The 16,014-nt window shown below is 56.4% G+C and overlaps 5 protein-coding genes across 5 annotated transcripts; 3 read left to right on the top strand and 2 right to left on the bottom strand.

Annotated features, from left to right (window-relative positions):
* Positions 1–2,418: 2,418 nt before the first annotated feature.
* On the top strand, positions 2,419–4,042 carry E0L32_006310 (uncharacterized protein; the record flags this gene model as incomplete). Its single annotated transcript, XM_031140929.1, has 3 exons — positions 2,419–3,259; positions 3,321–3,442; positions 3,512–4,042. 3 exons carry the CDS (start codon positions 2,419–2,421, stop codon positions 4,040–4,042), a joined length of 1,494 nt encoding a protein of 497 aa, XP_030995048.1.
* A 526-nt stretch (positions 4,043–4,568) lies between these two features.
* E0L32_006309 (uncharacterized protein) lies at positions 4,569–6,236 on the top strand (the record flags this gene model as incomplete). The annotated part of the gene is made up of 2 exons (XM_031140928.1): positions 4,569–5,273; positions 5,343–6,236. 2 exons carry the CDS (start codon positions 4,569–4,571, stop codon positions 6,234–6,236), a joined length of 1,599 nt encoding a protein of 532 aa, XP_030995047.1.
* A 170-nt stretch (positions 6,237–6,406) lies between these two features.
* E0L32_006308 (uncharacterized protein) lies at positions 6,407–7,528 on the bottom strand (the record flags this gene model as incomplete). Its single annotated transcript, XM_031140927.1, has 1 exon — positions 6,407–7,528. The coding sequence occupies one exon, from the start codon at positions 7,526–7,528 to the stop codon at positions 6,407–6,409; it is 1,122 nt and encodes a 373-aa protein (XP_030995046.1).
* A 1,821-nt stretch (positions 7,529–9,349) lies between these two features.
* E0L32_006307 (uncharacterized protein) lies at positions 9,350–10,384 on the top strand (the record flags this gene model as incomplete). The annotated part of the gene is made up of 2 exons (XM_031140926.1): positions 9,350–9,404; positions 9,480–10,384. 2 exons carry the CDS (start codon positions 9,350–9,352, stop codon positions 10,382–10,384), a joined length of 960 nt encoding a protein of 319 aa, XP_030995045.1.
* Positions 10,385–10,485: 101 nt separating this feature from the next.
* Positions 10,486–15,446, bottom strand: E0L32_006306 (uncharacterized protein; the record flags this gene model as incomplete). The annotated part of the gene is made up of 11 exons (XM_031140925.1): positions 10,486–10,667; positions 10,731–11,758; positions 11,811–12,048; positions 12,109–12,135; positions 12,194–12,599; positions 12,667–12,993; positions 13,075–13,119; positions 13,165–13,511; positions 13,560–13,609; positions 13,678–13,835; positions 13,887–15,446. The coding sequence occupies 11 exons, from the start codon at positions 15,444–15,446 to the stop codon at positions 10,486–10,488; spliced, it is 4,368 nt and encodes a 1,455-aa protein (XP_030995044.1).
* Between the last annotated feature and the right edge of the window lie 568 nt (positions 15,447–16,014).

Below are 16,014 nucleotides of genomic sequence, written 5' to 3'. Positions count from 1 at the left end.
CCCTTGCCGGCCAGCTGCCTGTGAGACTTTGGACTGAAGACGCAGCAATAAGGAGCCGGGAATGTGACAGGATGGATGACAGAGCTAGAGGAGGGGAAACTGTGAGAAGGAGGGCAGCCAAGCAGCAAAAGCAATGCCAGTGCAGGCGGCGGCGTTGTCGAGGCGTCTGGCGGGCGGGCGATGTGGAGGTTCGGGTGCAGTAGTGGCCCTTTTGGCCAACGGGCAGAGCCCAGTGTCAGTCAGAGTCAGGAGAAAAGACGCCGGCCTGGTCAATCAATGCCTGCGGGCTTCAAGGGTGGTGGTCGTAGTGAAAAAGCAAGGGTGGTTTCTGGTCTGCCGAACGTGCTGCTGTTGTGAGTTGTGACGGCACATGCATGGATGCACGTTGATATCATAATCGTAAGGACGGCTGCGGCTGCGGAAGGATAAAAAAGAAGAAGACACCGACACATCAGTACTCCGTGCATTGAGCTGAATGCTGCCTTCCAAAAGCAGCTGCCAGGAGAAAGAGCTCCTAGTGCATGCTCTTTCTTACTTTGGACAGGCAGCCCCTCAGTCCCCCCTCAGTCATCTACAAAATTGGAAGTAGCCCAGGGCTGGAGGTTAGAAAGGAAGGAGCTGCACCACTTGGTATTTCAAGCAATCAGCGTCGTAGGGATTTCTTCTTCCTCACTTCTCGCCAGTGTACGGACCCTTTCTCAGGATGGATAATAAACCAAAGCCACAGCTACAGCTAGTCGGCCCGGATCGAATCGTCCTCCATCATGATCTCACATGCCCGGTTTCATAATCCTTTGCGCAGCACACAAAACGCTCCGTCGCGATCCGTTGGCCGACTTAGGTGGAGGAGGAGCAGTGTGCACGGTACTGTACAGTATGTGCATGTGCATACAGCCAGCCAGCCAGCCATCTATTCCGCGCTTCCAGACATTCCCAAAACCAGGAAACGAACGGGCACGGGAGCAGCAGACGCACTCCCTCTCCCTGCATGCTACGCTACACTTTGCTGCGTACTTGTATGCATCGGCCAGCCCGTACCCCCCCAGAAAGGTACCTGCCGACACCCTGACAGATCCCCTGGCGGGAGTAACGTTGGCAAGCACTCGGGAGATTAACGATTGGGACTGGCCCCAGTCTATCCTACCCACCCATGAAGACGTGCCAGGGCCGGCTGCTTGTTTCCGGCTAGGGCTAGAGCCTCCGGGAGATCATCGGCCAACAGAACACCAGCACAGCAATCCCAACTCGCTGGCTCGGCTCATGCCTGACTGCGGCAGAACACAACGCATGTACACGATCTCCACCCACTGAGCATCATTTGGGCACCGAGCGAGTGTATTGCACTTGTAGGTGCCAACGAGGGTGGAGGAACGGGAAGGTCCCAGACATGCAACGGTCACCCTGCAGCAACTATGGTTCCTCGGATTGTCAATCCCTCAAACGCGGAACCAATATCACGCCGACTTGCTGTCGGTTGCAGCTGTGGTGCATTGGCGCGTCCGAGGTTTAGTTGTTCCGTGCAGCAAAGCCCAACGCCTTGCCTTTTTCGGTGCGCCCGTCTCCTGCGACTACAAGTACAGTGCTCAAGTACAGTGCTGCCGATAGGTTTCCTCGCTTGGAGACCATTGAGCATTGGCATCCTGCCATGTCATCGTCTGGGACTGTGATTAAGTAGCCCTGGTTCTTTCATCAGCCAGCCGTTGTCTCCGGCCCAGGGAACCGGACTCGGACTTGTCCCCGTTGCATGAAACCCCCAGGTGATTGCCCTGCAGCATCTCGAAACAAATTCACATGCAAGTCTGGTGCGAGATGACTTGGGTTCTGAGGCTTTCCAGCCCTCAATCTCCTCGGGGTAGTCAAAGTTGCCGAGTTTCGTTCCCGATACGGACCCAGTGTTCATCAGGAACTTCTCCACGGCACAAACTAGCGCCGATCAAAAGGGGCTCGTGCTTAGGTACTCTAAATCTCTTGACGCGAGGGCAGAGAGAAGTTTGCGGCACTGAATTCTGAGCAAGACACAATGAGTCTGTGATAGGTCACCCAAACTCAGCCGACGAATCTCAATCACTGACACATTGTCAGAGCGGGCAACCTCATCTTCATTACTCTCTGCCCTTTGCCGGGCAAGCCACACGGGCCAAAGCTTGTTCTTCAAGATCCACAGGTCCCAGTCCTTTAGCGGCGGGTTTTAGTGGTCTGTTGGCGCGCCACGGCCGCAAACCGCAGTTGTCAAATCGGCGCTATCGCGATCCAAACTGAGTCACCGCCATGTCCGACCATACAGGAGAACCTGTTTGTCCAGCGACAGCTTGCTGTGAAACAATTCGTCTCCTGTGTTCAACACCTTCCTGGGGCGTTATACAGCAAGCGGGTCCCTCGCAGCATCCAAGCGTCACCCCCGTCGGTATTTAACTCACAATGACCGACGCGGACCTTCTCGCCTCGTCATACGCCCGCCTCAGGGCATCTCTCTCCTCCCGGAGGGATGACACTCTGCCCTCGGCCGCCCTCCTCTCCGCAGCGGAATCATCCCTTCCCCGCCCCGACCACCTAGGCTACCTTTTGCCCCGCGGGGCCGAGAAAACCCTGGACCATCTCCATGAGGCCATCGTCCCAGCCCTCAACGGCCAGAACCTTTCCGGGCGGTACCTCGGCTTCGTCACGGGCTCTACCCTGCCCGTCGCCGAGGCCGCCGACAACATCGTCTCGGCTCTCGACCAGAACGTCCAGGTTCACCTGCCCGACCAGACTGTCTGCACGGCTGTCGAGGATGCTGCCACCGGCATGCTGGCCAGCCTCGTCGGACTTGACCCAGCCGTCTGGAACGGCCGGACCTTCACGACGGGCGCGACGGCGAGCAACGTACTGGGCCTTGCGTGCGGGCGTGAATTCGTCATCGCTGCCAAGAAGGCCGGTGCGTCGGTCGCAGAGCTAGGACTGCTAGGCGCGTGCGGGCTAGCGGGGGTGCGCGAGGTGCGCGTCTTGACGAGCATGGCGCATAGCTCGTTGTTCAAGGCGGCGGCGGTACTGGGCATCGGGCGGGCGTCGGTGCGGCAGTTGCCGGTCAGCGAAGCGGAACCGTGGCGGCTGGACCTGAGTGCCGTGGAGGCGGCGCTGAAGGACGAGGGAGTCGTGAGTATCATTGCGATCAGCGCGGGGGAGGTAAATACTGGCCGGTTTGCCACTGTTAGCATGGAGGAGATGAGCAGGGTGAGGAAGCTGGCTGATCGGTATGGCGCGTGGATCCACGTCGACGGCGGTGAGTCTACGCGCTTGGAAATTGATGGTAAGGGGCGGGTAAGCTAATGACGAGAACTTAGCCTTTGGGGTCTTTGCACGAGTTCTGCCCGACACGGAAGAGTTTGCCCGGGTGCGCCAGTTTGCAGATGGCATGCATCTGGCGGATAGCATCACAGCCGACGGGCACAAGCTGCTCAATGTGGTATGTCCGAGACCTCTCATCCCTTTGTCTTGATCCAGACCTGTTCTAAACTGTCGGCTCTTCGTGCAGCCCTACGATAACGGCATCTTCCTCTGCAGGCACAAGTCTATGCAACACGCTGTCTTTCAGAACCCCAACGCTGCCTACCTGGCCTCGGGCGGCGCCTCGGCCATCCCGAGCCCGCTCAATATGGGCATCGAGAACTCGCGGCGCTTCCGCGCCCTACCCGCCTACGCCGTCCTGCTGTCCGAAGGCCGCAACGGCATCGCCGACATGTTTGCGCGCATGGTGCGCTTCGCGCGCCGAGTGGCGGGGTACATTCGGGACTCGGAGGCTTACGAGCTGCTCCCGGACGGCGACGCTACTGCCGCCGAGTTTGGGCTGGAGGCGGTGCATATCATTGTGCTGTTCCGGGCGAGGGACGAGAGGCTGAATGAGGAGCTGGTGGGGAGGGTGAATGGCACGAGGAAGATGTATGTCAGCGGCACGAGCTGGGCTGGGAAGAAGGCTTGTCGGATTGCGGTGAGTAGTTGGAGGGTGGATGTCGAGAAGGACTTTGAGGTTGTGCGGGAGGTTCTTGAGAGTGTTGCGAGGAGGTGAGATGCTCGGCGGTGTGGTTGGAGGCGGCTCTGATTGAGGCGTCGTCTGAAAGACAAGAGACTCAAAGATATGATGCGAATTCTCGTCGACCTAGAGAGGATGACGAGTTTGATAAAATGTGGCACACCATGCTGTATGGTGTTGTCCAGCGGCTACATCCCAGGTACCTCTACATATTACCGTGAACAACCTGAGAATGGATCTGTCTGATCTGGTTATCTAATCTCTCTGACTTTCAATGTTGGACAAGGGCTTTCGGAATGAAGGCGGCCGCCACGTAGTCGGATGGAGTCCACATCGCCCAGAAAACGGAACGCTCTCTTGCCGAAATCAGGCATCACAGCGCCGAATCGGCACCGGTTCCAATCTCGGCGACCAACCAGTGTTGGAGTTTCTGTGGGGCATATGACGAAGTCGAGAGCAGTCAACTGCTTGAGCACTGATATAAATGTCCTTCTTGTCACGCAATATGCAGTCGGCAGGATGAATTGGATCAATCTGTTAAAATCGCAAGCCTTGTTTTGTCATGGCAGAAAAAACTACGCAATCAGAGGCTTTGCAGCCTTCGCAACCGGCCGAGAACATCGAGAACCAGGCCTTACAACACCACCAGGGAGAGAAGACGGCCAGTGGCGATGATAGCGCGCAGGCTGATGAGCGGCCACTGTACTCCGTCTTCTCCTCACGGACCAAAGTCTTCGTCGTCGTGATGACCGTCTTCAGCACCTTCTTCTCCCCCTTCTCGTCCTTTGTCTACCTCCCGGCCATCACGCCCATCGCCGAGGCCTACCACCGCTCCCTCGGCGAGCTCAACCTCACCGTCACCGTCTACCAGATCCTACAGGCCGTCGCGCCGCTCTTCTTCGGCGACCTCAGCGACCAGGTCGGCCGCCGGCCGGTCTTCGTGCTCACCTTTGCCATCTACATCGGCGCCAACGTCGGCCTCGCGCTGCAGCACAGCTACGCGGCGCTCATGGTGCTCCGCGCCCTGCAGAGCTCCGGGTCCAGCGCGACGGCCGCCATCGGGAGCGCCGTCGTGGCGGACCTGGCCACGAGCGCGGAGAGGGGCGGCTACATCACGGCCGTGCAGTCGAGCACCATGTTCGCGCCGGCCGTGGCGCCTGTCCTGGGCGGAATCCTGACCCAGTACCTGGGCTGGAGGTCTACGTTCTGGTTCCTAACCATTGCCGCCGGGGTGTTTCTGGTCTGCTATGTCCCGTTCGTTCCGGAGGTGTGTTGTACTCTTGTCTATTGGGCGGCCGACTCTCATTCACTGACGAGATGCATAATGTATAACTAGACGGCGCGCAAAATCGTAGGCAATGGGAGTATCCCCCCACCAAAGCTGAATGCCTCCCTTCACTCCGTTCTCGCCCAGCGGCGTAAGAAACGGGACCTCGAGCAGGCAGAGCCAGGTACAACAGCGCCAGCGCCGGAAAAGTCCCCCCTGCGCATCCCCGTTCCCAATATCTTGGCTGCCGTCCGCATCTGCTTCGAGAAGGATGTGGGCCTGCTCATGCTCTTCATGGCCCTCTTCGTCATGGCCAACTACGCGATGTTGATACCGCTGCAAGACGTCATCCGGCGGAGGTACAGCTTCAACGACCTCCAGGTCGGGCTGTGCTACATCCCCTTCGCGGTGGGGTCCGTCACCGGCGCCGCCATCTCCGGGAAGCTGATGAACTGGAACTACGCCAGGGTGGCCAGGAGTATCGGCGTGACGCCCGACAGGAAACGCGGGGAGGAGCTGCGGCAATTCCCCATCGAGCGGGCCAGGCTGGATCTCATCTGGCCGTGGACTCTCCTGGCCGTGATTACCACCGTGTGCTGGGGGTGGGTGGTCGATTTGGGCGTCAATCTGGCGGCTCCTCTGGTGATCTTGTTCCTGGCCGGCATGGGCCTTGCGGGTCCTGTCTCTGTTCTGACGACTATCCTCGTCGACCTGTACCCGATGAACGCTGGGCGAGTGTCTTCGGCATTCAACCTGACTCGGGCTTCGTTCAGCGCGATAGGCACAGCCGTTGTGCAGTATATCATTGAGGCTTGGGGGTATGGTTGGACCTATGTATTTCTGGGCTTGGTTGTGGCGGCAGCGAGCCCTGCCGTACTGGTTGTAAGGAAGTTGGGGCCTAAGTGGAGAGAGGAGAGGTATCTGCGTTTCGAGAAACAGGAAGCTAAGAAGGCCACGAAGTGAGCCTTATATTACTGTCACAAGTCAATATTATAGATCTCGGACCAGCCTAGGAACAAACACCTTGGAATTTAATTCTAGTTGCTAAATATATATATGAAGATGCTTCACTTTTGCGGTCTAGAGCAATCCTTTTCGCCATCCATTGCTGTTGCAATACCAGTGACCCGCCTTCAAATATAAGCTCGCAAGAACTCCACCAACGCCATCATAGCCATCGCCTGACCATAAGGCATAGCCGTTATCGGGATGTCCTTGTAGTGCTGCAAATCGTGGCCCATCGCCGTGCCATAAGAGGTGTTGAGCAGCTCGCCCTCGGGGCTAATATTCGCTAGAACGCCCTTAACCGCCTTGACGCCGACCTCGGAGTACATCTTCCCGGACTCAAGATACCGCAGCCGCTGAGCCTTGAGAATGCCGTAGGCAAAGCCCGCCGTCGCGCTGGACTCGGGGTACGAGCCTTCGCTCTCGGGGATGTCGAGCAGGGTCCGCCACAGGCCGTCGGGCTGCTGCATCCCGACAAGGGCCTCGCACTGCGCGCTGAGCGTATGGATGAGGTGCGCCTGGAGGGGGTCATCACGGTCCAGCTGGAGCAGCTCGAGGAACTCGGGGATCGCCAGCGTCACCCAGCTGTTGCCACGGCCCCAGAGCGCTTTGGCAAAGTTGTGGTTGCCGTTGAAGCACCAGCCGTGGAAGAAGAGGCCCGTCTTGGTGTCGAACAGGTACTGGATGTGGAGCAGGAACTGCCTCTTGGCCTCGGCGACGTACTCGGGCCGGTTCAGGACGAGGCCGATCTTGGTGAGGGGCAGGACGGTCATGACGAGCGTGTCGTCCCACAGCTCCTGGTCGTTGTCCGAGAGGTACGTCATGTGCTGCAGGCCGCCGTACTTTGTGCGCGGCAGGTCGTGCATCGTCCACTCGGCCCAGCTCTCGAGCCAGGGCTTGTAGACCGGGTTGCGCGTCTGCTCGTAGACGTAGGCGAGCGTCAGGAAGACGGCCATGGTGTTGATGTTCTTGCCCTTGTGGCCCTCCTCGAAGCGCGCGCGGAACCAGTCCTCGATGATCTTCAGCCACTCGGCCTCGCCCGTGAGCTCGTAGTACTTCCAGATGCCGTAGAGGCCCACGCCGTGCGTCCACTCCCAGTCGTTCCAGCCCTTGGGGTCGATCTTGCTGCCATCGGCCAGCACTACCAGCCACTCATCTGCCGTCGGTCTCGGGGTCACCAGCTCGCGGATGAGCAGTTGGATCTTCTTGTGGATGTCGGCCGAGGCGATGCCCTCCACGTGTGTCGGCATTGTGGCTACTGTTCAAGATGAATCCCGGGCGAAGAATGGGCGGTTCAGAGACGACGTTGCGTAGGATTATGGGACCGTAGCAAGAATCCAGAAAAGCAAATTCCCATGCGAGAGGAGGGCATTGGTATCCAAGAATGACGTCGGGAGTTTATCTGGATCGCCTGTGTGGAGCATCGCATTGACGGCCTCGGGGGTGTTTTCCCCGACCTGCGAACCGGAATATTTGACGCGGAGTTTCGACCCGGATCTCCAGCACCAAGCCAGATGCTAAGCATGCTAAGTGCTTCGACTTAGTCAAACCCCGCATCGTCTCGCGGGCTTGCTCCGCTCTACCGGGCGGACATGAGCCGAGCTTGGTCTTAGCCTGCAGCGCCCCTCATGCCTTCTCCACCCGGTCTGGAGAAAGAGACCAAGTTGATAAGGTTGAGATCGGTAAGATGGCCATATGTTTACCGAGAGCCTCATAAACGACGATGCAGGTACTGGCAGGTCCAGACTCAACTGCCATTGAAGTGGTCTGGCCGTGTATCAAAATTCTGCGCTGTCTGTATGCTGCGTGGTGTTGCCACAAACAGAGAACAAGTCGCCATACGAGAGCGTGTTGACTGAGGTAATACTTGGGTGAAGTCAGAACGCCAGATTATCAACCATTGATATAATTCGTCACGTGTCAGAGCTCGTAGCCGCACGAGGAGGGAGGAAGATGGCGAGCTGTCTGGGTGACCGGATCAATCCACCACGCGTTACACAACAGTATCCGGCACGAACAGCTTCTGAGGATATATTACTGAGCACCCTCCGCAGTTCAAGCGATGATACTCTGCCTGTTCTCGAAGTCCTAATACCTGACTGGCCGGTTCTGCGAGGGTACCAGCCGTATCTCAGAACAGAGTAGAGCACTCTCAACACGACCTATTCTGTCAGTGTCAGACGACGGTCTTGTTGTAGAACGCGACAAGCCTTTGACGGAACTACTCGCGCCAGAACTTTGAATAGAACGAGAACATGAACAATGTTGGATGAGTTTGGAAACTATTATATCGGACAGCCAAATCGCAGTCTTACACCTCAGTATATCGACACATTCCCTTGCCGCACTCTGGTCTCCTAATCTCTTAAAGCCATCACAACGGAATAAACTCGACGCTCAGGATGTGTCTCTTAGATTTGTTTCAAGAGCTCCGTGTTTCTAACCGATGCTATCAATAGCCGTGCCGTCTCAGCCTCCGGGGCCAGCCACGATGTGCCATTGCTCACCCTCGCCCGGCGTCTCCACAGCTTTGGGAGTTGGTTAAAGAGGTGCAGCGACATACGCAGTGCCTTTCAGGGAACCCCGAAGACTGCTTCACACTCTTCCTTGGCCCAATAATATTGCGGGGGCAGCTTGGACACCGCGTCTAAACTGCCGAGTCCGCTTGTCCCCGCATCTCGTAGAGTGTTCGGCTTTCTGTAAAAGGCAACCCGCCAGTGAAGAGCTGAGCAAGCGCGGGCGATTTTCACCATATCTAGCAATCTTGCTGATGAAGAAGTCACCCGGTTTCCGATATCGCTGAGTTACAGGGAGTCATCATGTTCACGCTCTTTCAAACAGCAGTACGATCGATGGCCATTTGATGTCGTGCCACCTAACCAGCCCACAATGGACTTTCAGCTTGTACACTAAAACTCCATCCGCACCTGACGGACTAGACAGCGGGAGGGAGGACAGATGCGGGGTTGTCCGTCATAGCAGGTGCATATAATTATTCTTGAGTTGCCTTTAGCACCTGATCATCATGTAAATGACATTTCATGCTGGCTCCCGGACCACTCTGACACAACATGGCCAACTTCACCGTTTCTGGAAAGACTGCCATTATCACCGGAGCGGGCTCTGGTGCGTTTCCCACAGCGAAGTCTCAAGAATAGGGTATTCCTGACTTTCAGCTAACGCGTGCATGTGTCATTTCAGGCATAAACTTGTGCTTTGCCGAGCTTCTCCTCACCAAGGGCTGCAATGTCGTCTTTGCAGACCTCACCCTCCGTCCCGAAGCAGAGCAGCTGGTCTCACAGTATAGGTCCAAGGACAAAGCCCCGCGAGCTGTGTTCGTGCAGACAGACGTGACGTCGTGGTCCGCACTGCGCAACATGTTTGAGGTCACGGTACGCGAGTTCGGCAGCTTCGACCTCGTCTGCCCCGGCGCTGGCGTCTACGAACCCAACTGGTCTAACTTCTGGCATCCGCCCGGGTCGGCTGAGAGCAAAGACGAGCTCGACGCGAGCCACTATGCACTGCTCGACATCAACCTCACCCATCCCATCCGGACGACGCAACTGGCGCTATCTTACTGGCTGCACCCGCCCGCGTCAACGTCACAGGCATTGCTAAAAGCGTCCCCGGAGAACCCAAAGCGGGTTGTCCACGTCTCTTCCATTGCTGCGCAGCTTCCGGTCTTTAGAGCACCCCTGTACGGCGCGTCCAAGTTTGCCATCTCCGGCTTCGTCAGATGCTTGGCTTCTCTCGAGTCGGCCGGTGTGCGTGTCAATGCTGTTGCACCGGGAGTCGTGCGCACGCCGTTGTGGACGGAACACCCGGAGAAGATGATCTACCTGAAGGAGGAGGACGCCTGGGTTACGCCTCAAGAAGTTGCAGAGGCGATGCTGAGCTGCGCGGAAAGCGAGGAGCACAAAGGCGGAACTATTCTGGAGGTCGGGGCTGGGAACACGCGGCATGTTGGCGCCTTCAACGACCCCGGACCGGACCTGTCGCCGGGCAAGGGGTTTGCCACCAGCAACTCGGCACAAGCCAACGAAGTCATCTGGGAGTGGATGGGAGACAGCAAGATCTGGGCGCCTCCTGCTGCGGACAAGTCTTGATCACGGCTCTGCTAGAGTAATGCATGGCTTGTATTAATGATATCGTTGGGATATCCATCTTGCAATTGAGCTTACCCTCCTGCTCAAGTCATTATGTCTCTTCAGTTAGGAGGTGGTGCCGTACTACACCATCCAGGATCGTCCGTCCTCTCGCAGTGCCACAAAAGCTTGACCGGCAAACTTCCCTTGGTTGCCGCGTTGCATGTGCTAGGATCCTTCACTTGCGTACAGTATCCCAGCGGGCCCAGCGGTGGAGGCGGCCAGACCGGCTGGGCGACGAACTCTGCAAATCAAAAGTGTTAGCCAAGCCATGCTGCGATATCCGGGGATAGTTCTATCAGCCTACCATAGACGTCAGGGTCTGCGAAAGCTGCTCTAAACCAAAGCTTAAGGCGGTCGTTGCCACACAGACTGTGGTAAGGCTGCTTCTTGGTTGGAGGGGTCGGGATGATGAGGCTCGTGAGGGAAAAGCCGCCGCGCGGCGACAGGTCTGCCGCAGGCTGATCCTGAGACCCCTGCTGAATGACTTGGAATCCAATGGGGTTGTCCTTGGTCTGGAAGTACTTGCAGCTCGAGGCGTCATCAGGCACGGCGATGATGTGGTCGACTCCGGCGTAATACACTGTCCCAAGCCAGAACCCTTTTGTGGGAACCGGTGGTGCCCACGGAGCACTTGTAGGCGCTGGCTCAGGAGTCGTCGTCGTCGTGGGAGGCGGCGGGGTGTAGCAGACCGGCTTTGTGACACACGCCTGCTGGTCTGGAGGGCCGTTGCATTCCACCGTTGTGGTAGTGGATGAGCAGTCCAGAGATCTACTCGACAATGTTGGCAGATTAGGGAGGGGCGGTGCCGTAGTTGCTTTTGTCGGGTCCGGAGCAAATGGCGGGAGGTTAACGAGAGTCCCTTCAAGAGGGAGATCCGTGAGTTGTGCGGGCAGGAGGGGACAGGACCCGCCGCTGTTCTGGCCTTGTCGCTTATGTCGCTGTCCGGGCCTTCCTCCTGGATCCAACAGACAATCCGTCTCTTGGTCTTGACCGTTCCACACAACATTCACGAGCTCGGGAATTTCACCTTGATACGTGGCTGTTGTTGCGCCATCCTGGGTCATGTCGACAAACTGTCTATGTAGACGCGTGATGAGTCTTTTCACGTTGCTTGGCTCAAACAGGGGATTCTGTGCGAGTGTCGGATTCGCAGCCCATCTGGTTGGCAAGACTTTAAAGTACGCTGCCAGTGCTGCTACACGAGGAGCAGCTGAAGCATGTTCAAGCCGAGTCAGTATGCAGAGGCATTTATCGGACAGCACATGTGGCTCACCGAGGGACGTGCCGCTGTATGGCATCATGTCTGCATCGCTAACGTTTCCTGGAACTTGACTAGAACAATGTCAGGAGCCAATGAAACTCATAACCATGCATTCTAACTTACCTGGACCCGCCGGGGGCGAAGGTGTCAATCGCCACGTTTGCGGGCGAGTCAAGTAGGCGACGGCCATTCTTGTCAGAAGCCCCAACGAGAATTATTTCCTTCAAGGTCCCATCTACCTTGAACTTGGCCGGCCAGTGGTCGATTCTATCGGCAAGCTGCGGGTTTTGGGTTCTGCCCTTTCCTGCGGCAACGACAATGACCAGCTTTTTGTCATCCATCAGGGAGCGAAGTAAATCCTCTGCGAGAGTTGATGGCTTAGAATGTTCCCAATGACTTATGTAAGGGAATGTTTACTCACCCATAGCTAGCAGCCAAGCTCGATAGTCTGTTTCTTGTCTTAGTGGATAGTTGTAGCATAGTCGGAAACCTGGCTGTTTTCTCACCTTTAGCCTCATCGGTATTCGGATCATCATAGGTATGGATATCGTATCCGATGGTAATCGAAACAACACCTTCCCCGGGGTTTGTAGACAAGTCGTCTCGAATGCGTGCAAGGACATCAATAAATTGGTCCCCTGTAGCACCGCTAGAGTCAGACACAAGCAGGAAAGAGATATGTTTCACAACCAGAGTCGAAATCAGGGGAAAGCAGCCGGAGAAGTGCTGATACTGACCTTGGTCCCCGAGTGCAACAAACTTCCAGCCGGCATTCGGCGCGAATCCCACGTCCTTTCCGATGGCAGCGCCGACTTGGGCCGTTCCGTGCGCAGCGTTACCGCTGCCATCAAAGTTGGGATGATGACCCTCTGCTATGATGTCTGGCTGCCTCCTCGGATTGTTCGAAAATTGCTAAAGGAGAGATTTAGCACAAATACACTCTGTCGCTGTCAGAAGAGATCAAAGACTGTGGACATACGCTGTGTGTTGCCCGGATGTCGTCATCGAGAAAGTAGATCATCGATCCTCTTCCGCCGGTGTCGTCCCAGTAGGCATAGTACTCGTGCCCTGGTCCACCAAATATGTTCTCTTGGTAGGGGCCTGGATACAAACCCCAGTCCTCATTGTCGCCTGGAGGACAGGAAACCTGTGATCGTTCCCAGGCGATGATGCTATCCGTCTTCACCACAGCCCTGCCCCTGACATTTCGAGTAGAAAGCTCCGCGCGGGCGAGGTTGTCGTCTTTGAGAGATCTTATCTTGTTGGATGAACGAGACCCATTGTCATACAGAACCACTGACGCAACCTGTCCGGCCAGCACTCAGCAAACATCCATGAAATTATGGGGGCAAGGGGGAAGGTGGGTAAAGGGAACGTGGGGGCTTACCTGCGGCTGGTCTTTGAAGACCTGGGTCGCGGCTGCATCCATATCCTACGCGTAGTAAAAGAACGTCATCTGCATCTGCGAGGACCGGACCTCGAAGTAGCCGCGCCCGTTCTGGTGCCTCCGGCGTTCTAGCATATCCTTGATGACCTGTGTGTCCGCACGGCTGTTTTGAGCGATATAGATGACCGCTTTCTTGGTCGATTGCCGTTCGCACGTGAAGTCGAAGTCGTTCGGCCCCAGCCCGCGCGCCTCGAGAGGACTTGCACCAGCAGAGGATGCAGCCCTTCGAGCGACTCCGGTAGGCGCTACTGTGCATCCCGCCGTGGAGGCTTTGGTCGTGGCATCGCCAGTGGAAGTGGCGCCGCACGCAGCGTATGTGATACTTGTGGACAATACCGTTGAAGACGTGGTCTGGGTAGTCGTGGGGTTTGTCGTCACTGCGTACGAAGTGGTCGTAAGCCCTATCGTGCCTATCCTAGTCGTACAGTCGGTCGGTTTCTGATCAAACGTGAGGCGGTGATCATTTCCGATACTGCTGGAAATTATCATTATGCTTAAAGAAAGATATATAGCCTGAGGGCTGAGGGAGTGAGAAGAACTTACGTGAGCGTCGGCCAAGGTCCAAGGCTGATAGACAATTGAAGGTCGTCAGGCAACTTGATCGGCGGACAAGATCCAGGGTCGCGGCATGGTGGATAGACTCCGGGTAGCACAAACCACTCCCACCCGCCGATGTGAATATTGCCCCAGGAGATGCAGGTCTACATGCTGTTAGCAGAATTCTGGGCGTCACAAAAGAGGCCTGCACTGACAAAGAAGAACCAGAGTCTGCACGAAGACTCAGTGTGACCGCCTGTCTCCTCAGATTCGGACTCAATCGTTGTGGTCACGGGAACAATCGAACTCAACGATGGCCAAGTAGCGTAGGTTATGAGGACGGTACCAGGCGGCGTGGTCGTCGGCGTGGTTGTCGACGATGTGGTGATCGGCACACCCACGCATGGCCAGCCTGGGAAAATGGTAAACGATGCACCTCCAGTCAAGGTCGTCAACGGGGTAGGTACGCAGGGATATGTGAATACTGAGCCGTCTGGTAGACGCGTAGTGCTCTCCGTGGGCTGTGAAGGTGGTGCTACACATGGAAAGCCGCCCGGGACCAGCGTGATCGTCACGCCAGCCGTGACTATTGAAGTTGAACTAGTGACGCAAGGAAACGTAAAAGTTGAACTATCAGGCAATACGGTAATACTTGGCGTAGGCACTGAGTTTGGAGGCAACGTCGTCACTTGACCACTGGGCAGAGTCGTGATAACTGGGGAGGCTGACGGAGTTGGGAGCAGCGTGATCGTTTGGCCGCCGGTGGTAATCGTGGTGGGTGCGGTAACGCTTGGAATTGTGAAATTCCCCCCATCAGAAAGAGTTATCACACTTGACTGTGGCGTGTTTCCTGATGGGAGTGGCAGTGCTGTAAATGTGGTTCCGTCTGTTGCTATTGCGGTGGGCGCTGTGACACTTGGCCATGTGAATACGGCACCGTCAGGGAGGGTCGTGACAGATGGTGGAGGCCTGCTGGCACTAGATGTGGGTAAGACCGTGATAGTCGCGCCACCAGTCGTGATTATGGTCGGCGCGGTGACGCTGGGGGTTGTGAAGATTTCTCCATCCGGTAGAGTTGTCACAGACGGCGCTGGTTGGCCGGGTCCACTTGTCGCGCCAGGCTGCCCGGGCTGTGTCGTGATGCCTCCCACTGGCGGCGGAAGAAGTGTGATTACTGCGCCATCAGTTGTGATAGTTGTAGGCGCCGTGCCTGTTGGCAAAGTTATAACATCTCCGTTCGGCAGTGTTGTGATGAATGGGGGTGTTTGGCCAGGAGGGGGCAGGGTAGTTCCTTGGTCTGGTGGCAAAAGTGTGAAAGTTGCTCCGCTCGTTATCAGCGTTGTTGGCGCCGTGACAAGTGGCAAGGTAAGAACACCCCCGTTGGGCAGCGTGGTGATGGAGGGAGTAGGCTGGCTTTGGCTCGCATCAAGACCCGTGGAACCTCCGGGGAATCCCGGAGGACTGATCGTGAACGTGGAGCCTGCAGTTGTGATGGTCGTTGGTGCGGTGAGGCTGGGCAGAGTGAAGACAACGCTCTGGCCGTTTGACACTGGAAGGGTAGTGATAAGAGGCGGAACGCTGATCCCTTGTGGAGGTGGTAATGTCAGGATTGAAGATGGCGGAATAACACCTGGAGGAATTAATGTGCCTGGAATGGCGCCAGCAGGGGTTGTGGGAAGTCCGAAAGTGATGCCAGAGCAAATAGTCAATACCGTAGACGCGTTCAAGTGAATCGAAGCCATCCAAGAATAAACCTGCGTTAGAGTAGTTGTCATGGTTACGACCGGGGGTGAAGGGCAGTTCTCGAGACATGTGGGACATGTCGGGTTGATGGAGCTCCCACCATGCCCCTGATCTGGGACATCACAGCCGCCGGCAGGATTGCAGACGGTACCAGATGGACAGCACCCATATTGACAGCAGATAGTTCCTATATTATCTCAATTTATCATCACTCTTCAGGCCAAGGGGTACTTTACTTACCAGGGCCGCAAAGGGTATGGTTTCCGTCAGGCGTAGGACAGCATGTCTCACCCAACTGATCTGACCCGCAGCGGTCTTGACACCAGTACTGACCAGATGGACATTTATCTGACGAGCGGGAGAATACTGCGTGAGTACTTCTAATTGAAGTTGCCACAAGCAGCAGAAGATACAGTTTGAGCCACATTGTAATGTTGCTTCGCCTCCTGAGGCAGGCTCAATTCCTCGCTCAATATTGACCACGTAGACATCCTCTTCGAGGTTACCTGCCACGAGATGGTCTTTTCATTTTGTATCAAGGCACCTGGGATATAGCTGATCGACTGATAAGCTCAACACTCAGTAGTTCTGTTAACTGCT

The sequence above is a fragment of the Thyridium curvatum genome (assembly GCF_004353045.1).
Source record: "Thyridium curvatum strain D216 chromosome Unknown NODE_35_length_383278_cov_80.659980, whole genome shotgun sequence".
In the NCBI taxonomy this organism is placed as follows: Eukaryota; Fungi; Ascomycota; class Sordariomycetes; order Thyridiales; family Thyridiaceae; genus Thyridium; species Thyridium curvatum.
Note: the sequence above shows the minus strand (reverse complement) of the source record. Positions and strands in the feature narration are given on the sequence as shown.